The sequence below is a fragment of the Ammodytes marinus genome (genome assembly GCF_949987685.1).
Source record: "Ammodytes marinus genome assembly, chromosome: 15".
NCBI classification, from domain to species: domain Eukaryota; kingdom Metazoa; phylum Chordata; class Actinopteri; order Uranoscopiformes; family Ammodytidae; genus Ammodytes; species Ammodytes marinus.
In genome coordinates, this window is record NC_137219.1 from 1,565,325 (window position 1) to 1,578,522 (window position 13,198).

The 13,198-nt window shown below is 39.3% G+C and overlaps 1 protein-coding gene across 1 annotated transcript in view; it reads left to right on the forward strand.

Moving 5' to 3' along the window:
• Window positions 1-1,209: 1,209 nt before the first annotated feature.
• esr2b (estrogen receptor 2b) overlaps window positions 1,210-13,198 on the forward strand; it is a gene marked incomplete at its 3' end in the record, with an annotated part of 24,780 nt that continues 12,791 nt past the window's right edge. The window contains exons 1-5 of the mRNA XM_080042179.1: window positions 1,210-1,664; window positions 3,167-3,354; window positions 5,245-5,361; window positions 7,640-8,020; window positions 11,163-11,301. Coding sequence (XP_079898305.1) covers window positions 1,213-1,664; window positions 3,167-3,354; window positions 5,245-5,361; window positions 7,640-8,020; window positions 11,163-11,301 — 1,277 coding nt within the window. The 5' untranslated portion in view covers window positions 1,210-1,212. The remainder of the gene's footprint in view (window positions 1,665-3,166; window positions 3,355-5,244; window positions 5,362-7,639; window positions 8,021-11,162; window positions 11,302-13,198) is intronic.

The following is a 13,198-nucleotide window of genomic DNA, read 5'->3' on the forward strand; positions in this document are numbered from 1 at the left end:
TCGAATCTCTATCCCAACTGCCATTTTCTCCCCAAATCCTCCACCACAGCTTTAATTTAAAAAAAAAAAATATCTAAGTAATTATTAAGATGTTTGTGTCTCAAGATTTGTTGTTCTTGCTGTTTTTAGGGTAAATTAAGGATTAAATAAAGGTATTTTAGAGCTGGTTGATTATATAAGTATACAAAAAAAGGCCCCACACATTAACCTTACATCCTCCCAGCCAGCCAGGCCCTGTGTGTGTGTGTGTGTGTGTGTGTGTGTGTGTGTGTGTGTGTGTGTGTGTGTGTGTGTGTGTGTGTGTGTGTGTGTGTGTGTGTGTGTTTGTGTGTGTACCTGTGTGTTGTGGTTAACAGACAGAGGTGTGTGTGTGTGTACCTGTGTGTTGTGGTTAACAGAGAGAGGTGTGTGTGTGTGGTGTGTGTGTGTGTGTGTGTGTGTGTGTGTGTGTGTGTGTGTGTGTGTGTGTACCTGTGTGTTGTGGTTAACAGACAGAGTGTGTGTTGGCCTACTATAGCGGCCGCTGTGCTCTAGCCTCACATACTCATTAACCAGCTGATGGCTTCTCTGGCACAGTTTGGTGAAAGTAGTATGCAATCTGCAAGGGATCAGACAGATCAGTCATGCAGCTCTGTTTTTATTGAGTCTGGCTGGAACATGTGGTTATAATTGGTTTACAGTGTCATGGTTAATAAATACAAAGTGGTTCTCTTAACCTCTGACGCAGTAAGTTTAGGCGAGACTCATACTCATCATGAAACTTAGCCAGTTGATTACTAACATTAAAATAATACTTTTTTTGTATTATACTTTTTTTTTCTATGATGTTTGAATTTATATGCAAATATGGCAGTAGAACAAATTATATTTAAATTTACATTTCTTAAAAAAATTTGAAAAATTATTTCACCTAAATCTATGAGAATTTCATGATTTTGCTCTAAGAAAATATCCAACTTTATTGTTTAAAATTTAAAAAAAATAATTTTGTTGAAAAGATACCTTCAGCTACTTTTTATTCCTTTCTTATTTTCCACACTGGCCTTAATCTGCTCTCGTACAGTATGGATCCAAATCATAATAACGTGTTTAACTGGTAGATAACCCTAACACCACATTTCTTCTTCTCTTCTACAGGACTTATCTACACTAGAATATGCAATAGAGGAACCAGCACCACCCCCCTCCACACACCGTAGCTTCCCCCCTGACATGACCTCTTCCCCTGGGCTTGACTCTGACACGTTACCCCTGCTCCAGCTCCAAGAAGTCGACTCTAGCAAAGCTCCAGAAAGGCCCACCTCCCCGGCACTCATCCCCAGCATATACAGCCCTCATCTGGGCATGGACAACCACACCGTGTGCATCCCCTCTCCATACACGGACAACAACACCCACGAATACAACCACAATCACGGCCACAATCACAGCCATGGACCATTGACGTTCTATAGCCCCTCTGTGCTAAGCTACGCCAGACCCACTATGACAGACAGCCCATCATCCATGTGCCAACCGTTAAGTCAATCGGGTTTCTGGCCGTCCCATGGCCATCCAAACATGGCCGCTCTGACCCTCCACTGCCCCCCTCCGATCGTCTACAGTGAACCCAGCCCACATGCACCGTGGCTGGGGCACAAGGGACACGGCATCAACCCTGGAAGGTAGGCTCACTCACACAGACCCATGGATGGTAATAGTTTAGCATTCATAATACCTTCAAAAAGAGATTGTCATTTTATTTGGTTGCTTATTCTTTTGGGAGTAAAATGGCCAGGAATGTGAAAAACCCTACGCAAGGTGAGATAATTTTCTAAAGCACAATTCAGACACAAGGCCATTCAAAGTGCTTTACAGGGGGCAAGCATGAGATACATCAAGATTAGACATTAGACATTGCATTTAAACCTGCAGTGTGTAGAATTTCGGGTTTTATTTCCTAGCAGATTTTGTAGAAAATAATTATAATATCCATAAGTACATTTAATTTAGTGCATAATAGCTGAAATTTTTTTTTAGAATGATTATTTTTCCCTTAGAAAGGGTCTCGTATATGTCCATATTTCTGCATATCTTGGACCAAGGCATGAGCGCCGGCATCTTGAAAGTGTCATAGTTGGAATGTCATCAGGTGCATTGTTTAGAATTTAGAATTGATCTTGTCCTTGAAGGCCACTGTAGCTTCTGTTATTATTCAAAAGGGGTGGGGTTACCCAGGGAGTGTTGCATTCTAGAACTTTGTAGAACTTTCTTGATGATGTCATATTACACACTATACAGGCACACACATAGCCAGAAACATTGTATTTCTTGTTCACTGATCACGGTTTTTAAAGATAACGTTTTTTTTTCTTCATTCTAACGTCACTAGAATTATTATTTTTTTTCTCGTGCACTGATTGTATATTTCGATCATTATCTGAGTCACAGTGGCTCTGGCCCTGGATCAGTTATATAGTCGTTATCGTCCGATGATTCCAGTGACGAGCGCACACACACACACACACACACACACACACACACACACACACACACACACACACGCACACACACACACACACACACACACACACACACACACACACAGACCACTTTAATAATGACATAAAACCGCCGTGGAGAAATTCTCAGACAAATGACAGCTGGATGACAGGCTAAAACTGCAAATGTCAGGTTGTCCCTTTTGACAGAGAGTGTGTGTGTGTGTGCGTGTGTGTGTGTGTCTGTGTGTCTGTGTGTCTGTCTGTGTGTCTGTCTGTCTGTCTGTCTGTCTGTCTGTCTGTCTATCTATCTATCTATCTATCTATCTATCTATCTATCTATCTATCTATCTATCTATCTATCTATCTATCTATCTATCTATCTATCTATCTATCTATCTATCTATCTATCTATCTATCTATCTATCTATCTATCTATCTATCTATCTATCACTCCATCCATCCATCCATCCATCCATCCATCCATCCATCCATCCATCCATCCATCCATCCATCCATCCGCCTGTCTGTCTGTCTGCCTGTATATCTGTCTATCTTTCTGTCCTGTCTGTCTGTCTGTCTGTCTGTCTGTCTGTCTGTCTGTCTGTCTGTCTGTCTGTCTGTCTGTCTGTCTGTCTGTCTGTCTGTCTGTCTGTCTGTCTATCTATCTGTCTGTCTGCCTACAGCTCTTCCATCCTTGGCTGTTCTAAACCCCTGCGGAAGCGCTCAGACGAGGCAGCTGACCTGTGTGTGTCTGCGATGGGGAAAGCAGACATGCATTACTGCGCCGTGTGCCACGACTACGCCTCTGGATACCACTACGGGGTCTGGTCCTGTGAAGGCTGCAAGGCCTTCTTCAAGAGGAGCATCCAAGGTATAAACTACTGTCTTTCTGCCTATGATTATTTTAGTCCCTTTTGACAGAGAGTGTGTGTGTGTGTGTGTGTGTGTGTGTGTGTGTGTGTGTGTGTGTGCGTGTGTGTGTGTGTCAGGGCTGTACAGTGCGAAAGTTTTGATCGCATTTGCCACTGAAATTGATCACGTGCGATGATGAATACAATTCCTCTCGCACGAGTGCTAATGAAGAGAGGCTGTCTTTGAAACACAGAGGAGTGATGCACAACACTGCTTAGAGGGCTCTACATTAACACTCGCCAAATGCGGGTGAATGTAGTCTTAGGCGAGTAAGTTATTAAGTCTACCCTCCACTTTGGCTGGTGAAAGATGTGTGCTCGGGATCTGTGCTCGGCGATTATAGCGTCTAACTTCACCAACGGTAAAAACCGGAAGGACACGGCTCTTAACGCAGTTAAGTTAGCGCGTGTGGAAATGGAACATTTCCTGTGCCCCTTCACAATAAAAGCCTGTTACTAGCCAAATGCGAGTTGACTTTTATTTTGAAGCAGGTAATAACAGGAAGTTAGCGCTTCACAGCCCTGCAGTGCGCTAGCAAGAAAATCAACTGCTTCAGCTGCAGAGAGCAGTCAACAGTAGTCTATTTAAACAAAGTTTGACACAACCTATTTAACTTGGCCTAAATTGTATAAATATGTTTACTAATTTATTTAATAGGCTATTATGTTCAATGTTTTAAAGTTTGGTTTTCATTAAAAGAATGAAATGTTCTAAAAATGTTTGTTATTATTAGCCTACTATAATAATTATATTTTTATTTAAAAAATATATAGATATAGACATTATTTTTATAGTTCTATTGGGGGAAATAATTCTGAATCAGCAAACAAATTGCCATTGGCAGGTTAGACTCTTTTGTCTAAATTCCAATCAGTGCACCCCTATTCATTCTTCTATAATTATTACTGCACACACTAGGATATTCATTGAGAATCTCAAATAAAACCAAGATGACATGCTCAAAGGTAAGTAGAGCGAAATGCAAGGGTTAGGGTCATGCAAATTTTCGATCATACTTTGTGTGCTACCAAATTTATTTTTGTGCTACTGAATTTTTTTGCTTGCTAGCACCAGTGCTACGACTTTAAAAAATAAGCGTACAGCCCTGGTGTGTGTGTGTGTGTGTGTTTGTGTGTTTGTGTCCGTCTATCTTTCTGTCTGTCTGTATGTCTGTCTGTCTTTCTCTCTGTCTTTCTGTCTGTCTGTCTGTCTGTCTGTCTGTCTGTCTGTCTGTCTGTCTGTCTGTCTGTCTGTCTGTCTGTCTGTCTGTCTGTCTGTCTATCTATCTATCTATCTATCTATCTATCTATCTATCTATCTATCTATCTATCTATCTATCTGTCTGTCTGTCTGTCTGTCTGTCTGTCTGTCTGTCTGTCTGTCTGTCTGTCTGTCTGTCTGTCTGTCTGTCTGTCTGTCTGTCTGGTCCTGTGAAGGCTGCAAGGCCTTCTTCAAGAGGAGCATCCAAGGTAGCAACACTTTTTTTTTTTTTTTTTTCTGATGTAGATTTTTCTTTGTTTTTCTTGCAATTAAAAAAAATTCTAGTATTTTTTTTAATTTTTAATTTTTTCAAGCATTTTTGCTTCAGTAGACAGTTTGGAGGGACAGTGATGTTTGGGTATTTTTTTCAATTTCCCAAATAAACATAAAATAACAAAATATACAATATTGTACACGCTCTATCCACTACACCACCGGAGCGCCCCATAAGCTTGTTTTTTTAACTAAGTTTTATAATATTTATTTTATTATTGAGACACCCAACTTAGTTATCATATAATGATGTTTACTATTTTACACCAGGTTAACCGAGGCTTTACATTTTTTGGGGAATTTATTTCTTCCTTAGGACACAACGACTACATCTGCCCGGCCACGAATGAATGCACCATCGACAAGAACCGACGCAAGAGCTGCCAGGCCTGCCGCTTACGTAAATGTTACGAAGTGGGGATGATGAAATGTGGTAGGTGCTAAAAAATATATTAATTATTTGGTAAAAACCTGTTTAAACCTGCAGTGTGTAGAGTTTGGGGTTTTATTTCCTAGCAGATTTTGTAGAAAGTAATTATAATATCCATAGGTGCATTTAATTTAGTGCATAATAGCTGAAAAAAATTATTTTAATTATTTATTTTACCCTTAGAAAGGGTCTCATATATGTCCATATTTCTGCATATTTTGGACCAAGGCCTAGTGCCACCATCTTGAAAGTGTCATAGTTGGAATGTCATCAGGTGCATTGTTTAAAATTTAGAATTGTTCTTGTCCTTGAAGGCCACTGTAGCTTCTGTTATTATTTGAAAGGGTTGGGGTTACCCAGGGAGCGTTGCATTCTAGAACATTGTAGAACTTTGTAGAACTTTCTTGATGATGTTACACACTGCACCTTTAAATAACCTGTGTCCCAAATATTAATTAATTTCTCCCACTCTCTCCATTCTTCGGGTGTACATTGTTTATTCTAAAATAATAAACCTTTTTTTTCTTTTTCTTTTTTTAGTTTATTGATTGTTCGAGATAAAATAAATAAATAAATAATAATAAATATAATATATAAATTAATTTGTTAAATAATTTAAAAAATATATTAATAATTTCTCACACTATTTCCATACAGTAAATACAAATAATAACATAAATATTAAGAATTTCTCCCACTCTCTACATTCCCAAGGTGTTTATTTCTAAAATAAGATTGTTTGAGATAAAAAAAAAACGTTGTTACTTCTAAAATAAATAAATATAAAATATAAATTAATTTGTTAAATAATAAAAAAAAATATTAATAATTCCTGACACTATTTCCATTCACCAGGTTTTTTTTCCTTTTTATTTAAAAAAAAAATTCTACAGTATAGGCCTATAGGGGAAGGTGGGGTGATTTGTGCATTTTGGAAGTTGCAAAACCCCTTGTTTCTAGAAAACCGTGGAAGAAATTGGAAATGTGACCACATATTTAAGAAGAGCCATCCATTTGACTCATCCTGTAAAGAAGGGAGACACAAGGAATAAGATATAAGCACATTTAAGCTCAAAAAACTGTGTTTTGCCTTTCAAAGTAAAATTTCCATGATCAAGGTTTTTTGATTATTGTGTCTGAACAATTATAGACACGTTTGAAAACATTTGACACATGTTTTAGTGCTTTGGTATGCTACACTTTGAGTCTATATAGTTAGCACAATGTCAACCCTAAATTGCTGCATCATGCCTATTATCCAAAATTCTGGGGATGGGGTGATTTGTGCGCAAGGGCCTGGGTGAGTTATAAGTAAGTAAGTAAGTAAAATGTATTTATAAAAGCACATTTATGACAGTTTGCACTGTCCAAAGTGCTGTACATAGTGCATTCAGTAGGTAAACAATGAAGGTAAAATAACAATAACCAAAATAAAAGACGTAAAGCCCATACATCCACATAAACACAGATAGTAGTGCAGAGGTAAGTAAGTAGTGCAGAGGTTAATGGGGAGGAAACACCAGGGTGTACATATGGGTTTTGAGCCTTGATTTAAAGGCAGAAATGTAGGGGGAATCACATTTGTCAGGTGGCAGTTGGTTCCACAAGCACGGAGCAACTAGTGCAAAGTACATTTCTGAGAGTTGTGCCAGTGGCATGGCTGTATACGCTGGTCACCAAAAGAAAGTGATTGTCTACAGTAGCTCAGAAGAGAGTGACATCTCAATTCCACTTAACGACACCACTGATGAGAGTTCAGATGGCCAGAAAGATGATGATGGTGACTTTGTCATTGTGACACAATGACGCACAAATCACCCCACATAGTGGGGTGATTTGTGCGACAAGACAACTTTTTTTCCGAAAGCTATATTTCTTAAACAGTTTATTCCAGATCCAAAGTTTTTATTGCCAGGGATGCACAACATCCTGAAATATATGTACATATTTGAGTTGGAGACATAACTGTCAAGGCCTCACTTTAAAATCACTTTGAGTAAAAAGTTGCACAAATCACCCCACCTTCCCCTATGTACTGATTGTTTGAGATACAGTAAATATAAATAATGAAAAAAATACTAAGAATTTCTCCCACTCTCTGTCATTCACCCGGGTTCGATTCCAGCCCGCGGTCGTTCTCTGCATGTCACTCCCCTCTCTGCCCCATTTCAACTCTGTCTCTACACTATCAATAAAGCATAAAAATGCCAAAAAAAAAATATCTTAAAAAAACTAAAAAAACTAAAATAAAACTCTCTCTCTCTCTCTCTCCTTTCCCCAGGTGTGCGTCGCGAGCGCTGCAGCTATCGCGGCGCACGTCACCGTCGCGGTGGACAAACGGCCGGTCGGGGCGGTTTGGTCCGCCTTGGTTTGGGGTCCCGCGCCCAACAAAGACAGCTCCATTTACAGCCCACCCTCGTGCCTATAGCCCCCCTCCCTCAAGCACACACACCACACAACAACGCACACTACAACACACACCACACGGTAACCATGAGTCCAAAGGAGTTTATTTCACGTATAATGGAAGCGGAGCCGCCGGAGATCTACCTAATGGAAGATATGAAGAAGCCTTTCACGCAGGCTAGCATGATGATGTCGCTAACCAACCTGGCAGACAAAGAACTGGTGCTAATGATCACATGGGCCAAGAAGATACCTGGTAAGATACACAGATTTAACAGACAGACAGACAGACAGACAGACAGACAGACAGACAGACAGACAGACAGACAGACAGACAGACAGACAGACATAGAAGATACACACAGACACAGACACAGACACAGACGGACGGACGGACGGACGGACGGGCAGGCAGGCAGACAGACAGACAGGCACAGACAGACACACATCCTGAAATTGTTTTAGTTTTATGTATCAAACCAGTATGCTAAAGCAGGGTGTATGAATTCACACCTAACATTATCGTATATTGTGCATAAAAAGTGACAGAACGGCATAAATAGCACACATTTGTACTAGATTTTTATTGTGAATTTTTCTCCAGGTATATAAATAGATAACCTTGTGTGTGTCTCTGTTTAGCATTGGCCTCAGGAACGTCTAGTTACAGTTTACAGTTTACATGTAATCAAATGAGACGGGGACTCTCTGTACGTTGCCATGGTGAAGAGATGATGACAGTGTCAACATTAGGGACATGTGTTCAACTGCTGATCGGTGGAGGCACCAGCACCAACCAGAGTGTGTGTGTGTGTGTGTGTGTGTGTGTGTGTGTGTGTGTGTGTGTGTGTGTGTGTGTGTGTGTGTGTGTGTGTGTGTGTGTGTGTGTGTGTGTGTGTGTGTGTGTGTGTGTGTGTGTGTGTGTGAGTGTGTGTGTGAGTGTGAGTGTGAGTGTGAGTGTGAGCGTGAGCGTGAGCGTGAGCGTGAGCGTGAGCGTGAGCGTGAGCGTGTGCGTGTGCGTGAGTGTGTGTGTGTCTGACAACCAGAGGCCATTCATAGAATATTATCTTATATTACCATTCATAATTTTTAGAATTATAAGCTGCAATTATGGCACTTTTACATTACATGGTACAAGTAATTGGTTAAAAAATAATGTAAAGTAATGTTGAAAAGATGCAATGCATTGTGGGCCGGTTGAGTAGGAAAAGTAACCTATCGATCCATACACAAAATCTTGTGTATGTAGGATGAGTAGGATGTTAGTAGAGCTTTTAGTATGAGTAGGACGTTACTAGGGCTTTGAGTATGAGTAGGACGTTAGGTCATTTAATATGAATAGGACGTTAGGAGCTTTTAGTATGAGTAGGATGTTAGTAGGGCTTTTAGTATGAGTAGGACTTTAGAAGGGCTTTTAGTATGAGTAGGACGATAGTAGGGCTTTGAGTATGAGTAGGACGATAGTAGGGCTTTTAGTATGAGTAGGACTTTAGAAGGGCTTTTAGTATGAGTAGGACGTTATAGGGCTTTTAGTATGAGTAGGACTTTAGAAGGGCTTTTAGTATGAGTAGGACTTTAGAAGGGCTTTTAGTATAGGACGTTAGAAGGGCTTTTAGTGTGAGTAGGACGTTAGTAGGGCTTTTAGTATGAGTAGGACTTTAGAAGGGCTTTTAGTATGAGTAGGACGTTAGTAGGGCTTTTAGTATGAGTAGGACGTTAGTAGGGCTTTAGTATGAGTAGGACGTTAGGTCATTTAGTATGAGTAGGATGTTAGTAGGGCTTTTAGTATGAGTAGGACGTTACTAGGGCTTTTAGTATGAGTAGGACGATAGTAGGGCTTTTAGTATGAGTAGGACTTTAGAAGGGCTTTTAGTATGAGTAGGACGTTAGTAGGGCTTTTATGAGTAGGATGTTAGTAGGGCTTTTAGTATGAGTAGGACGTTAGTAGGGCTTTTAGTATGAGCAGGATGTTAGTAGGGCTTTGAGTATGAGTAGGACGTTAGTAGGGCTTTTAGTATAGGACTGTAGAAGGGTTTTTAGTATGAGTAGGACGTTAGCAGGGCTTTTAGTATGAGTAGGACGTTAGTAGGGCTTTTATGAGTAGGATGTTAGTAGGGCTTTTAGTATGAGTAGGACGTTAGTAGGGCTTTTAGTATGAGTAGGATGTTAGTAGGGCTTCTAGTATGAGTAGGATGTTAGTAGGGCTTTTAGTATGAGTAGGATGTTAGAACTTTTCGAACACAGACAGAGATAGTTAGGTGTTATGTAGTGGCAAAAAAAGAGTCTTTAGTGAATTTCTTTCATCTTTTGTCCACCACGTCCACCACGCTGTTTCCTCCGGTTTGTGTGATTAAAAGCGCTATATAAATCCATCCCATTATTATTGTGTGTTACCAGGGTTTGTGGAGCTGAGTTTAGCGGACCAGATTACATGCTAACCTGTGTGTTTCTCTGTGTGTGTTACCAGGCTTTGTGGAGCTCAGTTTAGCCGACCAGATTAAAGACTAACCTAATAATATATATATAATAATAACCTGTGTGTTTCTCTGTGTGTGTTCCCAGGCTTTGTGGAGCTCAGTCTAGCCGACCAGATTAAAGACTAAAGTGTGTGTCTGATAATCTTTACCCTACTGTTATTATTGTGTGTTCCCAGGGTTTGTGGAGCTCAGTTTAGCGGACCAGATAACAGTCTAACCTGTGTTTCTCTGTGTGTGTTACCAGGCTTTGTGGAGCTCAGTTTAGCGGACCAGATAAGAGTCTAAAGTGTGTGTCTGATAATCTCTACCCTACTGTTATTATTGTGTGTTACCAGGGTTTGTGGAGCTGATTCTAGCGGACCAGATTACATGCTAACCTGTGTTTCTCTATGTGTGTTACCAGGCTTTGTGGAGCTCAGTTTAGCAGATCAGATTACATGCTAACCTGTGTTTCTCTGTGTGTGTTAACAGTTTTTTTTAAATACTTTATGTTTGAGTGTGATTAAAAGCGCTATATAAATCCAATCCATTATTATTGTGTGTTCCCAGGGTTTGTGGAGCTGATTCTAGCCGACCAGATAACAGTCTAACCTGTGTGTCTCTGTGTGTGTTACCAGGCTTTGTGGAGCTCAGTTTAGCAGACCAGATTAAAGACTAACCTAATAATATATATAATAATAATAACCTGTGTGTTCTCTATGTGTGTTACCAGGCTTTGTGGAGCTCAGTTTAGCAGATCAGATTACATGCTAACCTGTGTGTTTCTCTGTGTGTGTTCTCAGGTTTTGTGGAGTTGAGTTTAGCGGACCAGATAACAGTCTAACCTGTGTGTTCTCTATGTGTGTTAACAGGCTTTGTGGAGCTCAGTTTAGCGGACCAGATAACAGTCTAACCTGTGTGTTTCTCTGTGTGTGTTACCAGGCTTTGTGGAGCTCAGTTTAGCCGACCAGATCCACCTGTTGAAGTGCTGCTGGCTAGAGGTCCTGATGCTGGGGCTCATGTGGAGATCAGTGGACCATCCCGGGAAACTCATCTTCTCCCCCGACTTCAAACTCAACAGGTGAGCCGGAAACATTCACCTGTCGCCCCTGCTTGTTTTCGGAGCATGTTACGTAAGCTTTTGTGCGGAAATTACTTTATTTGATCAGAAAACACAGAGTAATCTTGTGTTTTTAAAACATTAAAAAAAAAATTTAAGATTATTTTTTGGTATTTTCAAGCTTTATTAGATAGTACAGAGTTGAAATGTGGAGACAGAGAGAGAGAGAGAGAGAGAGGGGGGATGACCTGCAGTAAAGGTCCACGGGTCGGATTCGAACCCGCGACCACTGCAACGAAGGCCGGAGCCGATATGGTACGTGCTCTATCCACTACACCACCGGAGTGCCCTTGTATTTAAAACATTCTTAAACATTTTATATCTTAACTCAAAGTAAATAGATTTTGTAGATTTTTTTGCTTGATTCTAAAAAAAAAAAAAAAAAAAAGAAGAAAAAAAAGTTGAACGAAGGCTGAACTGCCGTCTCTTGCGTGCAGCTGCCATGTGTTAATAACAACATTACTAGCGGTTGGAGTTTAATCTTCCCAAATGAAATACACACTGACGTCACACATTAAAAGCAGGGAATTCAATCAGACCTTGAAACAGTGAAGATATGAACAACATTCGTCATGTATATTATATCTCTAATTCTTCTTGAGGTTTCCCGGATTTTCTTGAACGAGAAAAATATATTTTTTATCGCTCACTGTTCCCTTCAGCAATGTCCTTCAACTTTGTCCAGACGGACGTTATTGGCTCGTTCTGCTACATTCACTGTCTGTACAGTATATTCCTGGAAAACAGGCTGGAATTTAATAGCAGATTGGATCTTACTGATGAACTAGAGTAAACCTCACCATGTCTTGGAAAGTTGTTGTCTATGTAAAACGCTTTCAGTGCGAGAAAAGCGCTATGTAAATTAAATATATTATTATTATTATTATTATTATTATTATTATTATTATTATTATTATTATTATTATTATTATTATTATTATTATTATTATTATTATTATTATTATTATTATTATTGTTATTATTATTATTATTTACATGTATTATTATTATTATTATTATTATTATTTAAATTTATTATTATTATTATTATTATTATTATTATTATTATTATTATTATTATGGCTCAGTGTTGGGAGCAGCATTGGTTAATGAAACGTCATAGCAACATGTTTTCTTTCTTATGTTGCAAAGTGCAGTTGAAGCTAGATGGTGTTTTGTAAATGTACTTTATTTATACAGCCCTTTACAACAGTCCTTTCGGTGAACCAAAGAGCTTTACAGAATTGAGCAAGATAAAACACCATAAGATGAAATCAAACAAGACAAAATCAAACAAGATAGGTCAAGGTCAAGGTCACTTTTATTTATATAGCACCTTATAAGAACCTAAATTCACCAAAGTGCTTTACATAAAATACATAAATTAAAATACAACAGCACACATTAAAAAACACTTACAGCAATGACACAAAACAATTAATTAAAACGTAAAAGCCTGTGAAAAAAGGTGAGTTTTAAGAGTGGACTTGAAGGTTTCCAGAGACTCAGATGAGCGAATATGGTGTGGTAAGCTGTTCCAAAGATAGAAACAAGATAAGATCAAGATCAAAGTGTCATCACACTACTGTGTATTAAAAGCCATCATGAATAAATAGGTTTTTAGCCTGGATTTAAAGAGGCCCAGGTCTTGTGCCTCAAACGGAGCCTTCAAGGCAGCGCTGCATGGAAGGCTAGGGGTGACCAGATGTCCCGCATCCCCATTACTTTTCACACGTCCCGCAAATTAAGACATTGTCCTGCATTGCTACTGACAGTCAGACTCCATTTTTGTTTTATAATCTATTATTTATCAAATAGCTGTCTGTTCAAAATGTCTCATTTTATATCTTAAAGGTGC